Source organism: Ambystoma mexicanum, chromosome 11 (assembly GCF_040938575.1).
Source record: "Ambystoma mexicanum isolate Mex_15411 chromosome 11, UKY_AmexF1_1, whole genome shotgun sequence".
In the NCBI taxonomy this organism is placed as follows: Eukaryota; Metazoa; Chordata; class Amphibia; order Caudata; family Ambystomatidae; genus Ambystoma; species Ambystoma mexicanum.
Window position 1 is genome coordinate 400,423,900 of NC_090934.1, and position 22,156 is coordinate 400,446,055.

General features: G+C 48.6%; 1 protein-coding gene across 16 annotated transcripts in view; it reads left to right on the plus strand.

Moving 5' to 3' along the window:
• The window catches only part of PACSIN3 (protein kinase C and casein kinase substrate in neurons 3), a 564,411-nt gene that overhangs the window by 506,133 nt on the left and 36,122 nt on the right, over positions 1-22,156 (plus strand). For 11 of the 16 annotated variants that reach the window (XM_069623167.1, XM_069623169.1, XM_069623177.1 and 8 more), the window contains 3 exons: positions 3,072-3,211; positions 10,831-10,896; positions 14,917-15,077. In XM_069623167.1, the coding sequence (XP_069479268.1) occupies positions 3,072-3,211; positions 10,831-10,896; positions 14,917-15,077 (367 nt within the window). The remainder of the gene's footprint in view (positions 1-3,071; positions 3,212-10,830; positions 10,897-14,916; positions 15,078-22,156) is intronic. The other 5 variants (XM_069623174.1, XM_069623165.1, XM_069623176.1 and 2 more) reach the window with 3 other exon arrangements.

The window sequence follows — 22,156 nt, forward strand, 5'->3', positions numbered from 1 at the left end:
TCTGTGGTGGGCCGTCGAAGGCAATTTGATGAAGGGGGCTCGGTTTTGGCTTCCCTGGCCGGAGGTGACGATTGTGACGGATGCATCCCTCACGGGATGGGGAGCTCATGCCAACGAGCTGACAGTCAGCGGTCGTTGGTCTCCGTCGCCGGAAGTGCGAGAGGTTCTGCTCACGGGAATTTCCTCCAAAAGGAGCCTTAGGAGACGCGTTCGTGGTGGAGTGGTCATTCCCACTGCTGTACGCGTTTCCTCCAGTCCCTGTCATCCCGCAAGTGCTGCGGAGGCTACGGAAGTTCGGTTCCCGGATGATCCTCATTGCTCCGGCGTGGGCTCGGAGGACGGGATACCCGGACCTTCTCGACTTGTCCATCTGTCCTCCACGTCATCTTCCCTACCGAGACGATCTGCTCTCACGGGACGGGGGTCAGGTTCTCCATCCAGAGTTCAGATCCCTCAACCTTCATGCTTGGCTTCTGAAAGGTTGAGGTATAAGGATTGGGACCTCCCTGAAGACGTGATGGAGGTGTTGCTCTCGGCCTGACGGCCAGCAACAAAGTCTCTGTACCGTTGCCGTTGGCGTAAGTTTTGCGACTGGTGCAGAGTTCAGTATGTGGATCCTTTTGCATGTGATATCCCCATGGTTCTGTCCTTTTTACTTTCTTTGGCCCACAGGGGCTTGCAAGTGGGTACCATTAAAGGTTACCTGGTGGCGCTGTCCATCTTTAAGCGCTCGTCTGAAGAGTGTTCCAACTTTAAAATCCCTTTGATTTCACAGTTTCTGAAAGGGCTCACTAATGTGTTCCCTCCGTCACCTTTCCTGGTGCCCGGTTGGGATTTAAACCTTGTTCTTAAGTTTCTTATGGGTGCTCCGTTTGAGCCTTTACATTCTTGCCCTTTGAGGCTGTTAACTCTGAAAACTGTTTTTAGTTGCGGTTACTTCCGCTCGCAGAGTGAGTGAGTTACAGGCACTTTCAGTTAAGCCACCCTTCACTGTATTTCACAAGGACAGGGTTGTCCGAGTTTGTCCTTCTTTTCTTCCGAAGGTGGTTTCGGAATTTCATTTGAGCCAGAAGGTTGTTCGTCCGGCGTTCTATCCTCCTCCACATCCTGGTAAGGAAGAGGAGAGGCTCCATAGGCTTGATCCTAGGAGAGCTTTAAGCTTTTATGTTTCACGCATGTCCCGGGTCAGAGTGGATGATCAACTCTTCATTGGTTACGCTGGTAAGCGTTTGGGACAAGCTGTGACGAAACAGACTGTCTCGCTGGATTATTTTGGCCATCTCAGAGTGTTACCGCTTGGCGGATAAGGACCCACCGGCTGGCTTGCGGGCCCATTCTACCAGGGGTATGGCTGCATCTACTGCCCTGCAGAGGGGTGTTCCTATTCGCAACATCTGTGATGCAGCCACCTGGGCTTCAGCACATACATTTGTACGTCACTATTCCTTCGATTCCATCCGAGGACAGGATCTGGCCTTTGGCAAGGCAGTCCTTTGCTCTGATATTTGATTGGCAATTCTAAATTTTGAGTCTAAATTCTTTCCCTCCTCCTTGCTCTGGTACTGCTTTGGGAGTCTGTCATAGATATGGAATACGTCGGAGGACCCAATCCCCTCGAAGAACAAGTTACTTTCTTACTTGGTAACGTTCTTTCGATGGGATGGTCCGACGACGTATTCCATATCGCTCCCTCCCTACCTTCCCCGCGGCAGAATTTCTTTTGCGATTGCAGCTTACGTTCCGCAAGGCTTTGTGTCTGACTGGCAATAGACTGATGTCACACGTTCTGGGGGAAAAAACTACAACTGAGGCTACGGGCGTCGTGCGTCCTACTTATCACATCGGATGACGTCGGACGTCGGAGGAGGTCCTCGACGGCGGAGCACCGACGCAGGACGCAGACGCCGAAAAAAGTTGCCGAAGCAGCACAGCTGTGGTGATTACCTGTCATAGATATGGAATACGTCGTCGGACCATCCCATCGAAAGAACGTTACCAGGTAAGAAAGTAACTTGTTCTTTTTGCTGTTCTGTTTCAACTTGTGGCCTTTGGTGCTGGACACAACGGAAAACTGCCACCACTACCTAACATACATGGGTGAGACATGCTGAAGTTGTTGCTTATGAGGAAAAGGGAATTTCTTTTCCAAATGTTATTTAAGACTTGGCTGGGGTTGGGGAGGGTTACGGCTTTGTGGACTGATTAGAGTGTCTCTATGGCAGACGTTTGTAGGGTTGCCACTTGAGTCCATTAAACATTACAACCTTCATATTCAGGATGCTGTTGAGAATATTTGGGTACTGCGGATTAAGAATCCTCTCTGCAAATATGTTGCATCATTGTGATCTTGGGTTTTATTAGGCAAAAATGGATGTTGTATGGGGCTGGGACATGTCCCGATTACGTACCGGAGTACCACAAGTCCTACTCTTCCTCCTCTCTCTCCACCTTTCGTTCCTCCCGCCTTCGTCTGTGCCATCCTTTGCTTGAGAGTTTAGAAGATGGACAGTAGGCTCTGAGAGTGTAGGGGTATTTCACCTTCCCAATACCAAAGTGTAGGGGGCCTTGGTCACTATCAATTTGGGAAGAAATGTAAAAACTGTTTGCTTTGAAAGGGGTGTCTCTAAAGGTGAAGGACCTCACATCACGACTTATGCCTGAAAGTCGAGGAGTCGGAGTGATGTCTATTACCAGTGAGTAATCTGGGCAGTGTCAAATGTCTCGGCCTTCCTCCTAGACCTTTCCACCTTTCTCTTGCGTGACAGGTCTTCCTCCTTGGACCTAGGCCCAAGCTTGCTGCTTTTCTCTCATACTTGCCTCATGCGCCTCCTGCTTATTTGCAATTCACTCCTGGACCTTTGCACCTGCCTCTTATTTCAGGGTCTCCATACCCACCCTTTACTTGCTGCACCCCCTTTTGTTTTCTGCATCTCTTGGGCCTGTGTGGCTTCTTCCTGGTTGGCTATGTCTCTTCTTTGGTTGCTGCATCTCTCTGCGCTCTTTCCTTTCCATCTCATTTCTCTTTTCTGGATTATTCTTACCAACCATAAACCAATGCTTCCCTTGTACAGGAGTGGTCCATGGAATCACAACGACCAATCAGCAAGAAGGAGCGGAGCAGTAAAAGTATTGACGAGGTGACACTTACCAGCATTGTGCCAACTGGGGATGGTGTGTCCAATACCCCTCCCCCACAGCAGCTGCGCAGAGGGTAACTATGCACCACTTGCAGGAAAAGGATGAAGGGACACACTTGCGACCTGAATGCAGTGGAAACTCCCAATGCATGCAACATTCTTGGCAGCATGCACACACTGTAGAGAATGACGATGCTAGGGGAGGTTGGCAGTGTAACCAAGCGGTGGCTCAGCATGCCTGCTGCTTGTGGGAAAATGGAGTCGGTGTGCAGTACCAGGGAAGGGGTTGACGTTGAACAAAGTGCTCTGTTGGTGCACAGTGAGTAAAGTGGGTGCTAGTTGGTAGCCCTGTGCGCTTGAATTGTTATTCTGGTGTTGAATATTTAATGGTTTGATATGTTGCTTATGGGCACAATCTAGGTCACGTTATGTTGGTATCGCTGCTGTGTGCAGTATGCTTGTTTTTTCTTTAATATGCTGTTTTTTGGCTTTGTTGGTACAATGATCTGTGGCTTGAGTCCTGTGTTGATTGTGGGCAATGTCTTCTGTAATGTTTGCAAGATTTAGCTGGTCTGATTCGCCAGCTGAGAACTGTCCAGGTCATGCTGTTGGTCGCTGTTGGAGTGTGCTTTGTTGGTTAAGTGTGCTGGCTGTCTGCACTGTGTGTGCTTTGCGATGTTGGTATGTCTGTCTGGTTTGCGCAATATTTGTTTGGTTTGTTGTGGGTCTTGTAATTTGGGGCCACTGGCATGCGTTTCCTACGTTTGCCTGGTTGGTTGTGGCTACTGCAAGCGTGATGCTATACAAGTGTCCCTGTTTCGTGTGCAGTGTTTACTTGGTTGGTAGTGGATGCCGCCTTTTGTACATGCTAATGTGAGCAATGGCAATAGGTTAGGTGTACTGTTCCCCATAGAGCCCTCCTACACTAGAGCATCCATATAAATGTCAACATCGCTTGGCAGGTGATAACATATGTTGATGCTTCACTACTTACACTAGCGTTTTGATTTCCTCACTATAAGGGTGGAGTGATGTGTTTAGAACAGACGGCCAAGAATGTGACCCCCCAACTCCACAATTCAAACAATCTGAAATGTACAGTTGTAGTACGGGCGGGAGAGGAGCAAAGAACCTACAGGGAACAAATGACACACTTAGACCTCTCATAAGGAGTGGTGTCATTTTAGCTGCCCTAAAATGCAATTACTTTAATAATGGCTAGCTTTCATACCAGTTTTGCGCATAGCTCCATTATCGTATACTGCAACACACCTGCTAAATATAATAGTCAGAAGAGAATTAAACTTTTGGTATAGAGTTTAAAATACAGGGTGAGTCTCACTCATATAATATTAACATACACATACATGCACGCACACTACACATGTGCACACCTCCACAAAGAGACACAGCGCACACGCACATTTACGAGGAACGTGCAATACAAATGTTTTAACTTACAATGAGCTTTTACATCACACCAACACATGAGGGTGAAGGGAAGCATTATAGGCATTCTGCACCTAAATATTTTCCACCATTTTGTCTCAAGACATAATTCACAATGAAAAATGGCAACTTAAAGACACGCACACACACGCTACTTGTATGATAGGGTGTGTAATATTTATGTATGAACTTGCTTAAGCTTTTTTTCACAATTTCAAATATGCATTCAGAATATTTTAATGCTGGTTGTGTCCTAGTATGCTTACCAGTAGCCCACTATGGCCACCAATTGAAAAAAAAGATCTGGTGCTTTCAACAGCAAATAAGGTGTTAACTTCAAGAAAGATTGCATACAAAGTGGCCACTCAAAAATGTCGCTATTAGCACCCCTGGGTGCTGACAGTAATTTATTTATTTATGGCATTTGTAATACGCCAAAACCCGGTGGTATCACGGCATACGTTACATGGTTACAGTGTCAAAACGTATCTGGTTACAGAGGACATAAAGAGAACATAAAAACAGTAGCTTACTTGTCTGGTTACAAAGGCAGTTGTAAAGCAGAGTACATGGTGAGGCATTTGATTACAATCAGATCTCAGAAAAAAAGAAGAAAAAACGAAAAAATTCAGGTACAGTGTGGTTACAATTTGTACACTGAAGATTCGACGAAGATGGTTAGTACTTATTGAATAACCAGGTGTGATTATTTTCTTGAAACTGGGGTGGGATGGCTCCTGGCTGATGCTCAGAGGGAGCGCATTCCAGATTCTTGGTGCTGCTACAGGGAAGCTGGCCCCCCCCACCCTGGAGTTTTTAAAACGAGGGATGAATAAGTATGCACTAGAGCCAGATCTTAAAGGTATAGTTGATGTTTTACGGGCGAGACAGTTGTTGAGCTATGTGGGTGCCTTTTGGGTGATGCATTTATGCGTGATCGTTTGTTTTGCAAGAGTTGTAATTTAGCTAAATTCTTCTTTGTGGTTCCTAGCAGGAGTATATTACAGTAGTCCAATTTTGTGAGTATGAGCGCTCTTACTAGGGTGATACAGTTATGTGGGTGAGAAATTGTCGACTGAGGGCGATGAGTTTTGCCATGTAGGCAGTAGACGAGGCAAGAGTATTGATATGTTTATTCATGGTGAGGTTGGAGTCCAGGTACACACCTATTGTTTTGATATAGGAATGGGCGTTACGTCGATGTTAAAGGAGATGTAGTCAAGATGCAGCATTTTTAGTTTGGCCGGGGAGCCTATCATGAGGATCTGTCTTTTCACCATTCAGGCACAGACTGTTTGTAGCTATCCAATTTTGAATGAGAGTACATTTTGTTGATGAGGGCGGAGTCATGCTCGTGATCACTGGTGATTGGGATGAGAATCTGAGCATTGTCCGCAAAATTGGTCTATATAACTCCCATGGCATCTTGTGCTGCAAATAAGTTTAGTATAGGCATTGTATAACGTAGGCGAGAGGCATGTGTTCTTGCCACGAGGCTCCCTGTTCATTTATACAAAACACTTATGCAAATGTCCACCAAGGAACTTGAAGACGGGGCTCCAAGTGGAGCCCCTCCTCCATTTCCGTGGCTGCCAGCAGGGCCACAGAGCAGCGGGGGCATCACTGCCGCTGAAGCATTCTGGTAAGTGGGGACTCTGGGTGGGAGGGACAGCAAAACTGAGGTGAAGATGACTGGGCGGTGGAAGCAGCCACCAAGTAACTTGGAACCCTGATTGGTTGCACCCCCCGCCTTGGGTACTAAAATTTGTGGATCATTAAAGAAGCATATGGGTCATACCCAGTCAACTCGACATAAAACACTTTAACCATAGGTGTTCATTAAATTAACAAATTCAGAACTACCCAAAGTTCTACTTCCCATAGACTGCTAGATGTGACTAATAATTTTAATTTACAAAGTCGCATACCAACCAGAGTCTATATGCATATCCATTACAGTAAGTTAAACTACATGTTTGAATTTCTGTTCACCAAAAGAGTTATGTAAAGGGTAAGAACAACTTCTGAGGTTTGTGGATCTGCTTAGAAACACATGCTTTGAATTGGCCGACATCTAGTGCTTGGTGCAGAGTATTACATTATTTATTTTCAAAGTCGATAATAGGACATCGACAGGGCGCTCCTGCAATACTATCCCTACTGTGACGTGTAGAGTACCCATGATCCTTCACGTGTCGCAGTCCTCAGATTGATTTCTTTCCACCATCGAGTTGGTCGCATTATGCAGAGCTCATAAAGATCAGTATTTGGCTCGAGACTGAGCAATACTTATTATTCGTGACCGTCTTCATTTACGATGATCACTCGACAGAGCCTGCTACTTGCTTGAGATGATCCATCAATAGCAGGCCTTGTGGTTCTGGAGGATCAGCTGTTGATGGACTATGATGTCGCTAGGCATACACCTTAGTTTTATATTGGCAAATGTCTCCATTTATTTCCCCCTTAATTTACAAAGGGTCCCTGTCCACCAGCTTCGACTATGTCAAATACTCTTCAATTGTTGCCACACATGCAATACAATATTTTCTTGGAAAGCTGGAAACATTTCCTTGGAAAGATGCACACAACTTGTGTAACTATTGTCACTGTAGAGATCACCAGGAGGATAACTGCAGGGACAGCAAGTTCGTCAAACTGAAGACGCTTAAAGATTGGCAGTCAAAACACTGGGTGGACTATGCGGGCAGAGGCATCCACAGAAATCCACGCTGTAGCGGAGGACTCCAAGGCAGAGCTGGACAGACCCTGTTTCGTTGGCATCACCTAGGAGACATCAGATAGGGAACCTTCAGATTCCCCTGAGCCAGTCCCCAGGTCCGACAGGCAGAGTTAAAGCTTTATGGAGGCTTCTTCTGGTGATTAAGCCAAACATATAAAACATTCTCATAGGGATCGGCCAGGATCGACCTCCGACACAAGTACGCTGAGCAAGTCGAACCCCATCGGCACACAAAATCACTCCACTCCTGTTTTAATGCAAACATCAGAGTTTCCCAAATGAAATCCTCAGCCCTGAGTAGCTCTCAATTGTCTCATGTTTCAGCAAGAATTCTGCTCCAAAATGAGCTATTCACACTATAAAACAGAACATTTGAGTGCCAAAATCAACAATTTCGGTGGCAGTTAGTAAAATTCAAATGTCAAGTCACCTAGGCGGTTCCACTATCATTACTGGGCTTTTAAAAAAAGAAAAAGACCCTTCAAAGTGATGAGTAGGAGGATCAGGGGGAAGATGTGGTCTTTTTCACATATATTAATTTGGGGGTCCCCCCACACACCCGTTTCCCCTGTTTTACTAACCTCCCCCCCAAAGCCCTACCGCCTTTTTTTTAATCCCTTACCCCAGCCGCACATTTATTCTTTTACTATAAATGTCGACATATTTTTCATTATTCAGGTGTCACTGAAAATGTTTGTCATTATTTATTTTTCCTTAGAAACACTGTTTACCTATATACCTCTATTGTAGTCTCACTGCTCCGACACTTACAAAAGTGGTTCATCTACGCATAGAGAAGAGGTTTCAACGCACTACAATGACCCCCTTTACATCAGAGGGCATATAAAACAAGACTCGCTAGTAGTTGCCACTAAACGCAAAAGGGCAGGAACGCCTTTAGCCTTTTCTGGAGCGCCGCCACACAAGGAGAGCAAAAACTTGTGCTCTGGGTAAAAAGGTTGAGTGTATGTGTTTATTTGAATACCTGTCACTGTGAATCTCTGTGTTACAACTCTACAGCTCACATTGACCCCTCTTGAGATCGGCCTGGCTGCTCAGTCACTCTACCAACTTGTGTAGTACATGCTATACCAAAGGTTGGGTTAACTATTGCCAAGAGGTCAAGGCCGGTGCAGTCTCCCACAGGGTACTGCATACAATCTTGCCTAATAGTGGTCATAACAGGAGCTCAGCCAAAGCTGGCACAGAGCAAGCAAAGAAACACTCCAAACATGGCACCCTCGAGAACACGCTAAAAAACAAGTTGCCGCCTGCCTCCGAGCTGGCGCCAAGCAGACATCAATACCATCTACACCCAGTAAACAAGCACTTGGAAGCCCAGCAAAGCACAGCACCAATTGGTCTGCAGCAGAAACACTGCAAACTGAAAAGCTAGGTGGTTAGGTGCCAAATAACACACCCTGCACTCCCATCCCCCTCCAGTGGCCAGCCAAAAACCTCTGCTTCTCAGGGACACCGGGTAAGTGCGTAGCCTGTGTATAGCCTTTACTCTCCCGCACATGTTTAGAGACTAGTGTGTTCAATGCCAACATACTCAACTTCTAGAACAGCTTTATGCTTTGCCACTGCTCATGTAAAGGTGTATGGACTCCGTATCCACGTCCAGCATTCCAACAGGCAACTAAAATAGAAGAACTTTCAATGTATGATGCAAGATGGCCACCACAATATCGTATAGCCTTTGGATAGCCAACAACGCGACAGCTATTATTACCACAGTTACAATGGGGTCAGCTCGGAACACATCACAGAAGGTTAGCCACATCCTAATTCCTTGGTGGGGGGGGGGGGTGCTGTGTGGGCACTGTTATTCTCAGTGCCTTTGCCTAGATCCACTTAGGTGTTTGGATACTATCACTGCCTTGGTTGGCGTCCCCTAGTAAGGCCCATGCTGTTCCTGCAAGATATCAGGTAAGGCATTAAGGAGTGATTCAGTTTGTGTGCTCTGCCTTCCAAATAACTCTTAAGGCAGGGATTCACCAATGTGATCCCATAGAGGGTACCCACTCTCTTGTTAGTAATGCGATGGCAAAGCTCTGCCTCTACAGAAGGCTGGAAGAAACTGACTGTGGTGCTCCTTCTCCCTGATGGAGTGGGGCCGACTTCATCACAGCTCTTTCTTCAAGCCTTAATCTTGCTGAAGCTTCCGACTGTTCCTGCATTGCTGGATCCAGAAGTGGGAGCCCCTTCGATGCCCTTACTGTGAAGACTTTGCGCAGAACTTATGAGTTTCTTCAACCTAGGATTCAATTTCTCCCATTTGGGAAGCTCCAGCAGCCTGTGCTGTTCATTGTTCTGCAACTTCACAAACATGCCTCCTGGTCCTCATTTCATGGTTGTCTCCTGTCTGGTGTGACCTTGCAAGAACATCTTCAATAATTGTTCTTCCCTGGGATCATCTTAAATGGACCCCAGCCTCAGAAGCTGAATCCTGTGCCTGAGGACAAATGGACGAAACTTGCATCGCTGGTTACTGCCGACTCTGCATCTCCAGCTTTTAGGTCCTCTGGCTCAAGCCCTCAACTCATGAACCTCTGAAACTGAATAATCATCTTTCTGAAGGATCTTGTGTTCCCTCCTGCACTGGTGTCATTTTCACTGGAACTTTCAGTGGTTGCAAAACAACTTGCATAGTGACTGCCTCTGTAAACTGCAAAACTACCTGCCGAATATCTCTCTCCCAATCCTCTTGTGCTGCTGGCGGTTTTTTTCAATGCTGAAATCATCTTCTGAGTTTGGGGCAAATGCAGATTTGTTTTTGCTCTTCATCTATCGAACAAGCTCCCATTCACCTTTCAAGAAATTGATAATTGACTTAACTTTCGCAAGACTCTTGCGGCTTAGCTTTTCTGTAATGGTTACATTAAGGGCCATCTTTTATGAATCATGTGCACTTGTGTTTTCTTGATGCTGATGCGTTTAGAGGGGGCCTGGGTTGCGGGTGTGGCCTGAAGCGTTTCATTGCTTGTCCCATGATACCACCAATGTTAAATTTTGCAATGTTTTGCTGTTGAGTGCAATATAGGTGGGTCTCATGGCCACTGCATGGATGCTGAAGTTCTGATTTGTGTCTATGTGGACGAGTGGTGCATTGTTCTGTGGGAGATACAGTGCTGGTCTGGTGGATGCACTACAGGTGTGTGTTAAAGTGGTGGTATAATTGGCACGTAATGTTGGTAACCTGGTGGTTGCATTGGTGTGTTGGTACAGACCTCTACTGTGTGGGTGGGTGTGTGGTAGGTTGCTTGCTATGCTAAAGGATGCAATGCTTCTGACTGATAAATGTTTTGGCATGCAAAAAGCTATGGAGGCAGTTGAAGTAGGCTACTGCCAGGTGCAGTATGTTGCTGGTGGGTGAAGTGTTTCAGGTTGTTTACAGTACTGTTGAATGCACTGCTATGCTGGCGGTTGAAGTGCCTTGCAATGCTTGCTCTGCTAGTTGCATGCGCCTGTTTTCAGAGCCTGTTTGCCAATTTGCAGGTTTTCCTACAGAGATGACGACAATGATGATTTCTATGCGGCCTTGACGGATTATCAGCCGGCCAAGTTAGTACATTGCCCCCATGGCTTCCACACAACACACTAGGGGTAGAGTGGTGGCAGCTCTGTCATCACACACTAGGGTCTGCACTCTCTGCACCAGTTCTGCCCTTCATTGGGGGAAGCGGTGACTCCTGCCCCAATCTCCCCCCCTCACTTTTGACTTCTCACAGTGGTGACTATGATTCTTATTGTTTTCCTCATGTCTGTTTACTAACCCTGGAGGAGAGGTGGGGAGCCTAGCTGGGAACGTAGAATTAAGGGCCTTGGACGGGGGTTGGGGGAGGGGGTGGCTGGAGATAATGGTCTCCACCCCATCTGATCATTTGTTTTGTCCAGAATCCTCCATCCACTGCCTTCCATTCCAGCCACAGGCGATGCACCACGTGTCTGTCCTACATCTCATCGCCACAGCATACTGATGGGATACATATCAAAGCTTTTACAATGTTGGCGTAGAAGAGAATCAATGTAACCCAAACTCAAACTGCAAACTAGCAGAAATTAGATGGAGCATAGACTCCATCCCACATCATTGCAACTTGGAAAGGTTCCAGTGAGACTTCCTGAGATGTGGTACGTGTGAACTGTGCCAATCTAGAACATTATCTGCCAGCTCCTTGCTTAACATTGTGCTTGTATGCCATCAGCTCAAGCTTCTCTCCTAAATGTATCCAAAAGCATTGTAGGCTTTCTTTCCTAACAGTTTTGGGGTCTAGGACAGATCAGGCCAGGCACTAAGTCACTTTTGTGCAGTTGTCTCTGGGCCCTTACTCTTTCCACTGGTTCTCATTCCTGGTTTCTGTAAAGCATGCACAAAGACAAAATCCCTTTTGTCAACACTATGAACCAAGGCTGATTCATTATCCTCCACATACATAAGGAGAGGGCACACTTTTCACCAAAGCTGTGACATTACACACAGCAGTGGCCTAAGATGGAGGACCATCCAGCATTCCCAGCAGTATGCAAATCTCAATTTTATTGATCACCATAAGCCTGTAGCCAAGGCAACAAGTGTGCTTTGACCTGTTCAAGAGTCACCTGACACTTGGAATTGTAGTGACGACAGAACCCTCAATCTAGAAACCAGTCGAGCTGTCTGTTTATCCTCTGCCTCTGTGTGTTGCAAAGCAATACATTTAATATGCTCAAGCCTACCTTGTGCTTACTATTGTGCCCAAAACCATTTGGTGATATGATATAAGCCATTTATAAGACGCCTGCATATAAGTGTTCCTAAGCGCAACAAGGCAAGTAGGGGGAAACGGGAGGAGGACAAAACAATGATTTTACTAGGCCTTGTGTCATGCAGATCACGCAAGTGCAGGGAAGAGGGAGGGGAGAATTGCCGGGGGGGGGGGGAGTGAAGGTAACTCAATAAGTGCTGCTGGAGGGTGGCTCATAAGTGCAGAGAGAAGGGACTGTAGTGTTGCAGATACAGACTCTTAAGTGTTGGGGGAGCCCTGAGGCAGCGTGAGGGCAACTGGACATGCAGGAGCCTGGGCTAGAGTTCAGTGGGTGGCCAGGTGACCAGTGCATGGAGCAGTCGGGGACATCAGCAGGGGGGTATGGGGGGAGAGAAAGCGGATGCGAAAAGGAAGGTATTGAGTTGCTTCCAGAAACAGGGATGGTTCTACTCCAGTTTGAGAGCGGCAGGGAGGCGGTTCCAGAGGGAGGCCCCAGCCGAGGAAAGAGATCTGCGCCCACTCTCTGCTTGGAAAAGCATCTGACCTTCAGAGTTGGAGGAGGATGAGCTTGAGAAGGAATATGTTTAGGAACAGAAAGTTGGAGGTGGTGTGGTCCAAAACCGCAGAAAGCCTTGTCGACGATGCAAAGGGTCTTGAACTTGATCCTTGCAGCCACAAGGAGCCAGTGAAGAGATTTCAGAGCTGGAGAGATACAATCACTGGGCTTGAGGCCAAGGACAAGTCTTGCAGTCCTGTTCTGGATAAGTTGTAAAGGTTGAAGAGTAGAGACAGGCAGATTTAGAAAGAGGCTGTTGCAATAGTCCAGCCTAGGGAGAACCAGGGCCCTGGAGACAGTGAGCTTCTGGGGGAAAGTGAGAAAAGGCAGAATACCTCTGAGGAGGTGCAGCAGATGGTGCTACTACTTAGAGATGTCGTAGATGTGAGGAGAGAAGGAGAGGGTGGAATCGAAGATGACACCAATGTTCTTAACCTCATAGGCAGGAACAGTAAGTAGCCCAGGGTGGGTGCCCAGAGAGAGGAAAGGATGAGCAGGTGTCTAGATGAGTAGGATTTCGGTCTTACTGGCTTTAAGGCAGAGATCATTGGCTGCACACCATTCCTGAATTGTGGCAAGACAGTCTGGCATGAGAGAAGAAGTAGAGGTGGCTGGTGGGAGTCTGACAGAGAGCTGGGTGTCATTTGCATAACCCTGAAAGAAAGTTGGAGCAGAATGTAGCAATGGGGTGGATAAGAGGTGCCAGGCAGTGGTTGAAAAGCCAGGGTGAAACGTTCGACCCCTGGGGAACACCACAAGTAGAGAGAGAGAGATAAAAGAGAGAAAAGACCCCAGTTGGAACTGGGAGGGTCGGTCAGTGAGAAAGGAGGTCAACCAGACCAGGACCTGATCATTGATACCTAGGTTGTCACGGAGGCGATTGAGCAGGATGACATGGTTGACCGTGTCAAAAGCAGAGGGTTGATTGAGGAGAATGAGGAAAGAGGAAGATTAGAGCGCAAGTCTTCCGTGCTTCTGGCAGCTCTAAAGCCAGACTGGTGGTCGTGGAGACAACCAACAGATTCAGTATGCAGATTAAGCTGTGAGAAGGCCAGCTTTTCCAGGAGTTTGCCCGGGAAAGGAGTGATGGAGATCAGGCGATAGCGAGAGAGGAGGATCGGCCAAGGGCTTCTTTAGAAGGTGGTGCACAAGGGAGTGCTTAAGGGGGAGGGGAATGGCTTGCAATAGCATACACATGCTTCCCTAAAACCCTGTGTGAAAATCTGGTCCCTGGCATCAGAAAAAAACACCCTTTATGACTTTGAAAAAACCTACAAAAGAAAGTTTGAGGACCGTTTGGGTAGATCCTTCGCATCTGGACCCATCCATCATACGATGACTCCAACATTCTAGTTTCCCCATGGAAGGGTTGCCTAATTTGAAAAAAGGATATGCGTTCAGGCCCAAACCAAGCCATAGGTTTTAAGGCACTGTCTGATATGAGTAGACCTTTTAAATTCTTAAAATCCCACTAGACCTGCAATGCGAGTTCCATAGTTTACATACTCAACCTAAGAGAAATGCACTTGCCTCATGGTGATGGGTGAGAACAGAGAACATTTCTGTAGAATGGTATCACCATAAGCACTCTTTATGTTTGGTGCAATGCTGCCTCCCAAAGGCCAGCCAAGCATAGTACAACTCATTTTGTCCTTTACTGCAAACCGTTATATTGCAGCACATGTCAAGTAAAAGTTCCAAACATCCCCAAACTTGCCAGAAAAAGTACCATGCAAATGGCCCTTGCCCTTCTTAAAATCTCCTCGCCATTGCAAGTGGGCTAGTAGATTTGCAAGCCCTTAGGTGGTGCCTCCCTAAAAGTATGGATCCTGCCAAGATGTGGGTATGTTTAGCATGCAGGGATCTACTGGCATGGGGGCTGAAGGTAGCTGTCATATCCTGCAACTCCACCGCTACAATGTCCACGTTCTACAGGATGCGAAGTGTCATAGAAGTTCACAGACTGTAGCTGTGAGTCTACATTCAGGGAAAGGGAGTAAAGGAGAGTGGGGAGGGGGGGTAATATGGCTCTTCCCACTGTATCTCATGGGTCCGGTTTGAAAGTACAGTTCACAATTCTCCATTTCACAAACCCTTAACCTCTCCTCCCACCCTGTTACTGCTCTTTGAATCTCTGATCATACTTTTTTGCTGTTCTCCAGTGTCACTTCACATTAAATTTCAAATTCCTCCTCAGATGTTTGCGGTGATGGGCGCCCTTTGTCCTGTCTTTGAAGCATTGCTATGACTTTCTGTAATGATGCTTTTCTCTACCTCCAGTGTTGCCAAAGACGATGGTTCTGAATGGTCAGACGAGGAGACCCCCAAGAAGCACACTAGCCTGAATGGGCAGGAGGCAGATGTTCAGGTAGCTGGCGTGCACGTGCGGGCTCTGTATGATTATGCAGGCCAGGAGGCCGATGAGCTCAGCTTTGCAGCAGGTATGCACTAACCGATTATTAACAGATTGCTAACCCACACAAAGACTGCTGGCTAAAGAACCACTGTTAATCAAAATCAAAGATCTGGATGTAGGGCAACAAGAGCACAGAAATTGTGTTTGGGAACTGGGAGCAAGAAGATGGTTAAAAATTGAGCGAGAGAATAGTACTGGCAAAGGAAAATGAGAGAATAGGGCAGGAAATGGAGGCGGGGAGAAGTTATGGACTGTGAGCAAGATGATAGTGAAGGACTCCCAAGTATAATGTATGACTGAGAAAGAAAATGACAATGAGCTGGGAGTGAGAACAGTGCAATAGAGCAAGAATTGGGAATAGCTAATTCCTTTGTGGGAGAGAAGGGCAGAATTTAGAAAAGGGAATTATGGTTTTGAAGGATTAGTACAGGACAGGGGTGTTCAGATAGTGTGGCTAAGAAAAAGGCATGAGGCAGCTTAGGTTAGCATGGCGTTTCTTCAAAATAGGCATCCAGATCTTCGCAGAATTTTTCTGTTTTGCTTTGACTATATTATTTGGCACATAGATTGCAGACCTGACTGGGCATGGTCCCATGCTTTCGAGTGAGTATGCGCATGAGCCTCGTCCGTGTGCATGATTCACCAGTAAGTGTGTAAAGTGATGATGCATGGCAAGTCAATACATATTTCAAGCTTACCTCATGCTTCGCTCCTTATGACTTGTGCGTAGCCACAGATGCACATGCAGGCACTACCATTACTATATACTCAATCAACTCTTCATCCTGCAGTGAAGAGCTGCTGCATTCCTTGGATGAGCTTTGCTTTTTCAGTCAAGTCAAGCTTTTGGTAAGGGGATGAGGTACAGTACAGGTCCCACTATACCTAAGTGGGAGACAGTGTGTTCAAATCTTAGTCTATCAGAGGACATAGCTACTCCCTGGTTCACGTTGAAGAATACCCTTAACATTTTGCCTGTCTATATCTGTTGCCAACCAAGTGAGTTGCCATGTTATTTTGGGATTTGCCTCGCCCTGCTGCAGCATAAACTGAATACCATTTTAGCTTGCAGGATTTAATACCAAGGAAACTGTTATGGTTAGTGCAAAGCTTCATAAAGAGGGGTTTGTGGCTTAGCCAAGGCACAGATGTTCTGGCCTGGCCTAACACACAATAAGGCACACCATAAATAAGGGAGAAATGGCACAGTTCCCACACAATCTCTCAAGTATGTTCACTCATCCAGCCAGTGATGCTCATTACGCATCACTCGGACCACAACCATTTATCAAGAGTAACTACCCCAAAGATAGGCTTTGTTCGTGGTTGACAGACTGAGTGCCTGTAGCACCTGCCTCTTGCCCGTCTTGCAGCTTCACTTACATTCTTACCCGCTATTGCTCTAAGGTTCTCCAGCCGGGGGTCTGGCATGGATTCACATGCTCATGAATATTCCCTGTCTTCAGGCTGGAAATCCTCGATAAAAGAAAAATCTGTTTCTGAACTGTCTTTCTCCTAACAACCAATCACTGCCCCCAGCCAGTGACTGCCCTCTACCCAAGCCATCTTCAGATTTGTACTGCACGTTCAAGTGTTGGGAGTCCTCGTGCTTAGCTCTCGAGCTTTTACTGCAATTTTCGCTTTTTGGAAGAGTTTACTCTATTTTTTTGTTCAATCGAGCCTGTGTGCTCAATCGGTCATCCTTCCGATGAACAGGTACCAGTTTTTCAGATTCTTGAGCGGCCCTCAAGGGTGGATTTCGTCAAGTTTCTTCGTGGAAGTTTCCAGAAGATTCTTCAGGCCTACACCACGTGGATCATGTCAGACGAGAAGGATGATTCCCCTTCCCTTTCTCAAGCTTTTTTCCGACTGCGGTTTGCAGGATGTGTACATGAATGACAAACATTCCCAGTGCCTGTACTGCCTGTACCAATGCATAAGGAGTAGAATTGTGCATTTTGCCGTGATCTCTCAAAACACGCGTTGAAGCACCCGCGTAAGCGGCTGGAAGAATGGCTGCAGGCCAAGGGCTCTGCACCGCGTAGTTCCCAGGGGATCCGGAAAAGCTGAGCGGGCTTCTAAGTCCTTTTGAGGGCGCCCCTCCTGTGGGCGTCCAACAAAAGGCCAAACACTGCAAGTCCGCTACCGTTGGGAGAGCCTCTGCGGCGGGCTCTGCAACGGACAGGGTGTGTTCGACATCCCCAGCTGCATCGGTCTCCAGTCAATGTTCTTATTATTCATCCAAGAGGAAGTTGGATCACCCAGGTAAGCTAAAGGTGGCCCCGGAGACGACGAAGGAGAAGGCCAAACAGTACGGCATCCGGCCTACCCTCGGCGGAGAAGGCCAAAGGGGATCGTGGATCCGATCCGACCCCTAAGGAGAAGGCCATGCAGGACCAAGTGTCCGGCCTGACCGTGAAGGCCCAGGTGCACCAGACGAAGTCGGCACCTTCCGTCGAGGTGGTGGTAGGGTCTCTTTCAAAGGCCGCAGGGCCGGACCCGCAGGGTACCCTTCCGACCGCAAGTGTGTCCCTCCTTCCCAGCCCATTGAGAGGACCCCGGAGAAGAGGATGCCGAACATCTCCTCGAGACCATCCCCTCTGGACGCAAAGAAAGGGCGGAGGCGTTTGTCCTCCAGGGCACGCATATCTCCTCTGCCAAGGAGGATGAACTTGTTTACCTCCAAACCATCCAGGCGGACAATGACAACGACGAGGATACCATCGAGGAAGGCGACAGAGGGCCTCAGGACGACGAGGGTCCAACGCGCCAAATCATTTCATTTTCATTTAATTTATTATATTTATATAGCGCACAATGGACCCGGAGGCATGATGGCATGTACAGACTACATAAAAATATAAAAAACATAAAAGGGAACGCAGAATGCAATATGAGAGAAGCCGCACCATCGCCAACAACTGAAAAAGTCTATGCCACCTAGAGACCTTTCAATGGACATTCTCTCGACCATTCATGAACTGGTATCAGAGATACGGAGGAGGATGCCAGTGAACCCGCCACCTGCTCCTCCCACTTCGCCGGTGCCGGCCGCTCTGCTGACGACGGGCACGGATGACTATGGCAGGAAGGACTGAGTCATTAAGAACCCTTCTACAGCCCCAGGGAAGGAGGACCGGCTGGAGAAGTAATACAGGGTGCCAGACTCTGCACCCAAGTGCTTGCAGGCCCAACCGTCACCGGACTCGGTGGTTTCTGCAGCGGCCAAGAAGAAATTGTCGAGCTCGATGTCTTCTGCAGCGTCCACCCCTCCTGATAACGATGGGAAGAAGTTGGATGCGATGGGTAGGAAGGTTATCTACTCTGCGGTGACGGCAGTCAAGGCTGCCAACGCCCTTGCTATAGTGGCACAATACCACTGGGAGCTGTGGTTTAAGCTCGCCCCCCCTACTGGACTTCCTCACCGATGATAAGAGGGTAGAGGCTTTGGAGATTCTACAGGAGGACGAAGTGTCGTTGGACCACGCTATCACGGTGGCCATGGACATCGCAGACGCAGGTTTCAGCCAGATGGGCAACAGCGTTTGCCTTCGCTGTCGTGGTTGGCTCAAGGCCACCAACTTTTGACAGGAGGTCCAGACAAGGGTTTTGTATGTGACCTTTGACAGGGACAGTCTTATCGGGAAAGCTGTGGACGAGTCCCTACAGGCCCTCAAGGTAGACACAGAGATGGTACGTGCCCTGTGCAGCACGCTACAGCAGCGAAGACCATCCTTTCGGTCCTCGGGAGGCAAGTCTAGCCAATCTTTGAGGGGTTTCGGCGGGGACTCCTCTTATTACTGCCAAACCCTCCCGCTCCTCGGCCCAAGAAACCAACAGGGGCTGCTCCAAGGCTTTCGGAGGACGACGCGTTGTTGTCGGGGACGGCAAGGTGGCCCATAGACCTCCAAGCAAGAATGAACCGCCCAGGACGTCACGCCACCACCCGTGCACCCTGGTGGGGGGCCAGCTGGCGAACTTCATCAGCGTGTGGAAGACCATCTCCACTGACCACTGGGTGCTGGACGCTCTCACCCACGGACACACGCTAGAGTTCTAAAGAAAGTGTCCCTGAATACCACTGGTGGCCTGTAGGAAACCACGTCCCTCAGCTGCTATTGGAGGTTCGGGCCATGTTAAAGAAAGTGGCGATAGCGCTAGTTACAAAGTGGCTCCGCGGCTCCAGAGTTTACTCAAGGTACTTCCTCCTATGAAAGAAGACCTGCGACGACTGAACAAATACATAAAGTCCCCGAAGTTCCGAATGGTCACTCTTCAACACATGCTCAGGCAGCTGGAAGAGGGAGACTTTCTGTCGTCGTTGGAACTGGGGGGATGCGTACTTCGACATCCCCATTCACAAAGGACACCGCAAGTTTCTGCACTTTGTCGTTCAGGGGAAGCATTACCGATTCAAGGTCCTTTCCTTTGGACTGAAGTCGGCACCCAGAGTCTTCACCAAGTGCCTGGCGCCAGTGGCGGCCCATCTACGGCTGCAAGGGATCCACGTCTACCCTTACTTGGACGACTGGCTCATTCGGGCCAGATCAAGAGAAGTTGCTGTCGACCACACAGTGAGGACCGTCTGCCTTCTAATGGATCTGGGGTTCTCAGTGAACTATGCGAAGTCCTGCTTGACTCCATCGCAGGACGCGCTGTTCCTGGAATCCCGACTCAACACGGTGTCATGCCTGGCGTCAGTCGGATGATAGGATAGCGGCCATCCTGGGCAAGATGCAGCGGCTGCTAGCACTGAAGATTGCCACAGTGAGGGCCATCAAGTCTCTGCTCGGCATGATGTCATGCATTTACCACATCCGACTCTGCAGGTTACAGATGCGCCCGCTGCAGGAGTTCCTCGACGCCCGTTGGGTCCAGGTGTCCGGAAGTTTCCAAGACAGGATCGTGCTTGACTAGGGTTTCCGTCGAGCGATCAGGTGGAGGGGTGTGCGCTCTCATCTGACCGGAGGCATGGATTTCCAGGCCCCACTGCACCAGGAGAAGGTCACGGCAGACGCTTCCCTGGTAGGATGGGGAGCCCACACCGGAGGTCTTCACACCAGAGGCCTGTGGCTGCCGGAGTAGAAGATGTTGCACATCAACATCCTGGAGCTATGGGTAGTGTTTTGGGCCCTCAAGACGTTCCTGCCGTCACTCAAGGGCAAGGTGGTGCGGGTCTTCACAGACAATACCATCATGATTTTTTACATCTGGAAACGGGGGCACCAGATTCCCAACGCTCTCCAAAGAGGCGCAGGATTTATGGCACTAGGCCATCACCCAGGGGATGGTCCTCGTTCCATTTCATCTAACAGGAGTAACGAATACGGACGCCGACTCTCTGAGCCGGGAGCTCCGCTCTTGCCACGAGTGGAAACTTCAGCAAGACCTAGCAGAGCACCTTTTCATCAGATGGGGCAATACCCAGATCGACTTGTTTGTGACGGCAACGAACACCAAGTGCGGGAGTTTCGCCATCAGGTTCCCCAACAGGGGAGCATAGGAGAAACATTCTCATTCCCTTGGGAAGGCCTCTTTCTGTATGTGTTCCCTCCGTTGCCATTGCTACTTTGAGTATTCAGTCAACTCAGACGGTATCGGTGCAGGATGATCCTCATCGCACCAGCGTGGCCGAGGCAGATCTGGTACCCAGACATTCTCAGCATGTCAGCGGCACCTCCAGTCAAGCTGCCAGTGGTCGCAGATCTTCTCGCCAGGGAAGGAGGTGCCATTCTTCACCACGATCCAGGGTCTCTAAACCTGAAGGCCTGGCTCCTGCAGTGCTAGAATTCGGTGGCTGCGATCTTCTGGCGGACTGCAAGGATGTCCTTGCCAAGGCTAGAGCATAGTTTACTCTGAAATGTTACGGCATTTTGCGATTTTGGTGCGGGTCACGGCTCCTCAAGTGCTTCCGCATTTGCTGTCATTGGCCAAATCGGGACTAGCCCATGCTTCCTCCAAGGTACATCTGGCGGCTATTGCCCGCTACACCAAGTCTCCGGGACAGTCTTCTCTGTGGTCGCACTGCCTGGTGAAGGAGTTCATCAAAGAACTGTTCTGATTGTTCCCGCCGGTGAAGGCTCTGGCCCTGGCGTGGTAACTCAATGTGGTGCCGGGGGGGGGCATTCGAGCCAATGCATTCAGCTCTGCTTAGGTTTCTGTCGTGGAAGACTGCTTTTCTCGTGGCCATCACCTCTGCACGCGTGGGGGAGATCCAGGCCCTGTCATGCAAGCGGCCTCCGTTGACTTTTCATAAGACGACGATGGTGGTGCTGCGGACACACCTCTCCTTCATTCCCAAGGTGCCATCGGAATTTCACCTCAACGAGCCCTTGGTGCTACCTGTGTTTTTCCCCGACACCTTTGTCACCAGCTGAAAGGACTTTGCACTCGCTGGATGTGGCTAGAGCGCTGAAGATTTATGTGGCCTGCATAGAGTTTCCGGATAACTTCTCAGATTTTTGTGGACTTTGGTCCTGTGAACTATGGGAAGGCCATGACCAAGGCTTCCATTTCCAGGTGGCTCTTTGGCTGTATCGCCTACTGTCGCTGGTTGGCAAACTGACCGCTGCCCGGCCGTCCGAGAGCCCATTCTACCAGAGCAATCGCTGCTACTACGACGTTCCTGTCTGATGTGCCCCTGCTGGACATCTGCAGGGCTGCTACTTGGAGGTCGACACACACCTTCAGAAAATTCTACTCCGTCGACGGGGTTTCTAGGGAGGAGTCCAGTGTCGGCCAAGCAGTGCTGCGCAACCTGTTCGCTTGAAGGTGAACATGGCTAGCAGGTATGAGGTGCTTATGTTGAACCTTGCCACTTCCCGTGGTTGTGCATGTTTGTAGTGCTATGTATTCTTTATTCATGAGATTGTGAATCCATGCCAGACCCCATGCTGGAGAAGGAACAAGTTACTTACCTGTAACTGTTCTCCAGCATGGGTCTGGCATGGATTCACATGCGAACCCTCCTGCCTACCCCTCTGCGGCTCTTCTCTTGGTCCTACTGCCACTTTATGGGCTATCAAATCTGAAGATGACTGCCAGAGGAGGGGCTTAGGTAGAGGGCAGTCATTGGCTGGGGATAGTATGACCCAGAGCTCAGTG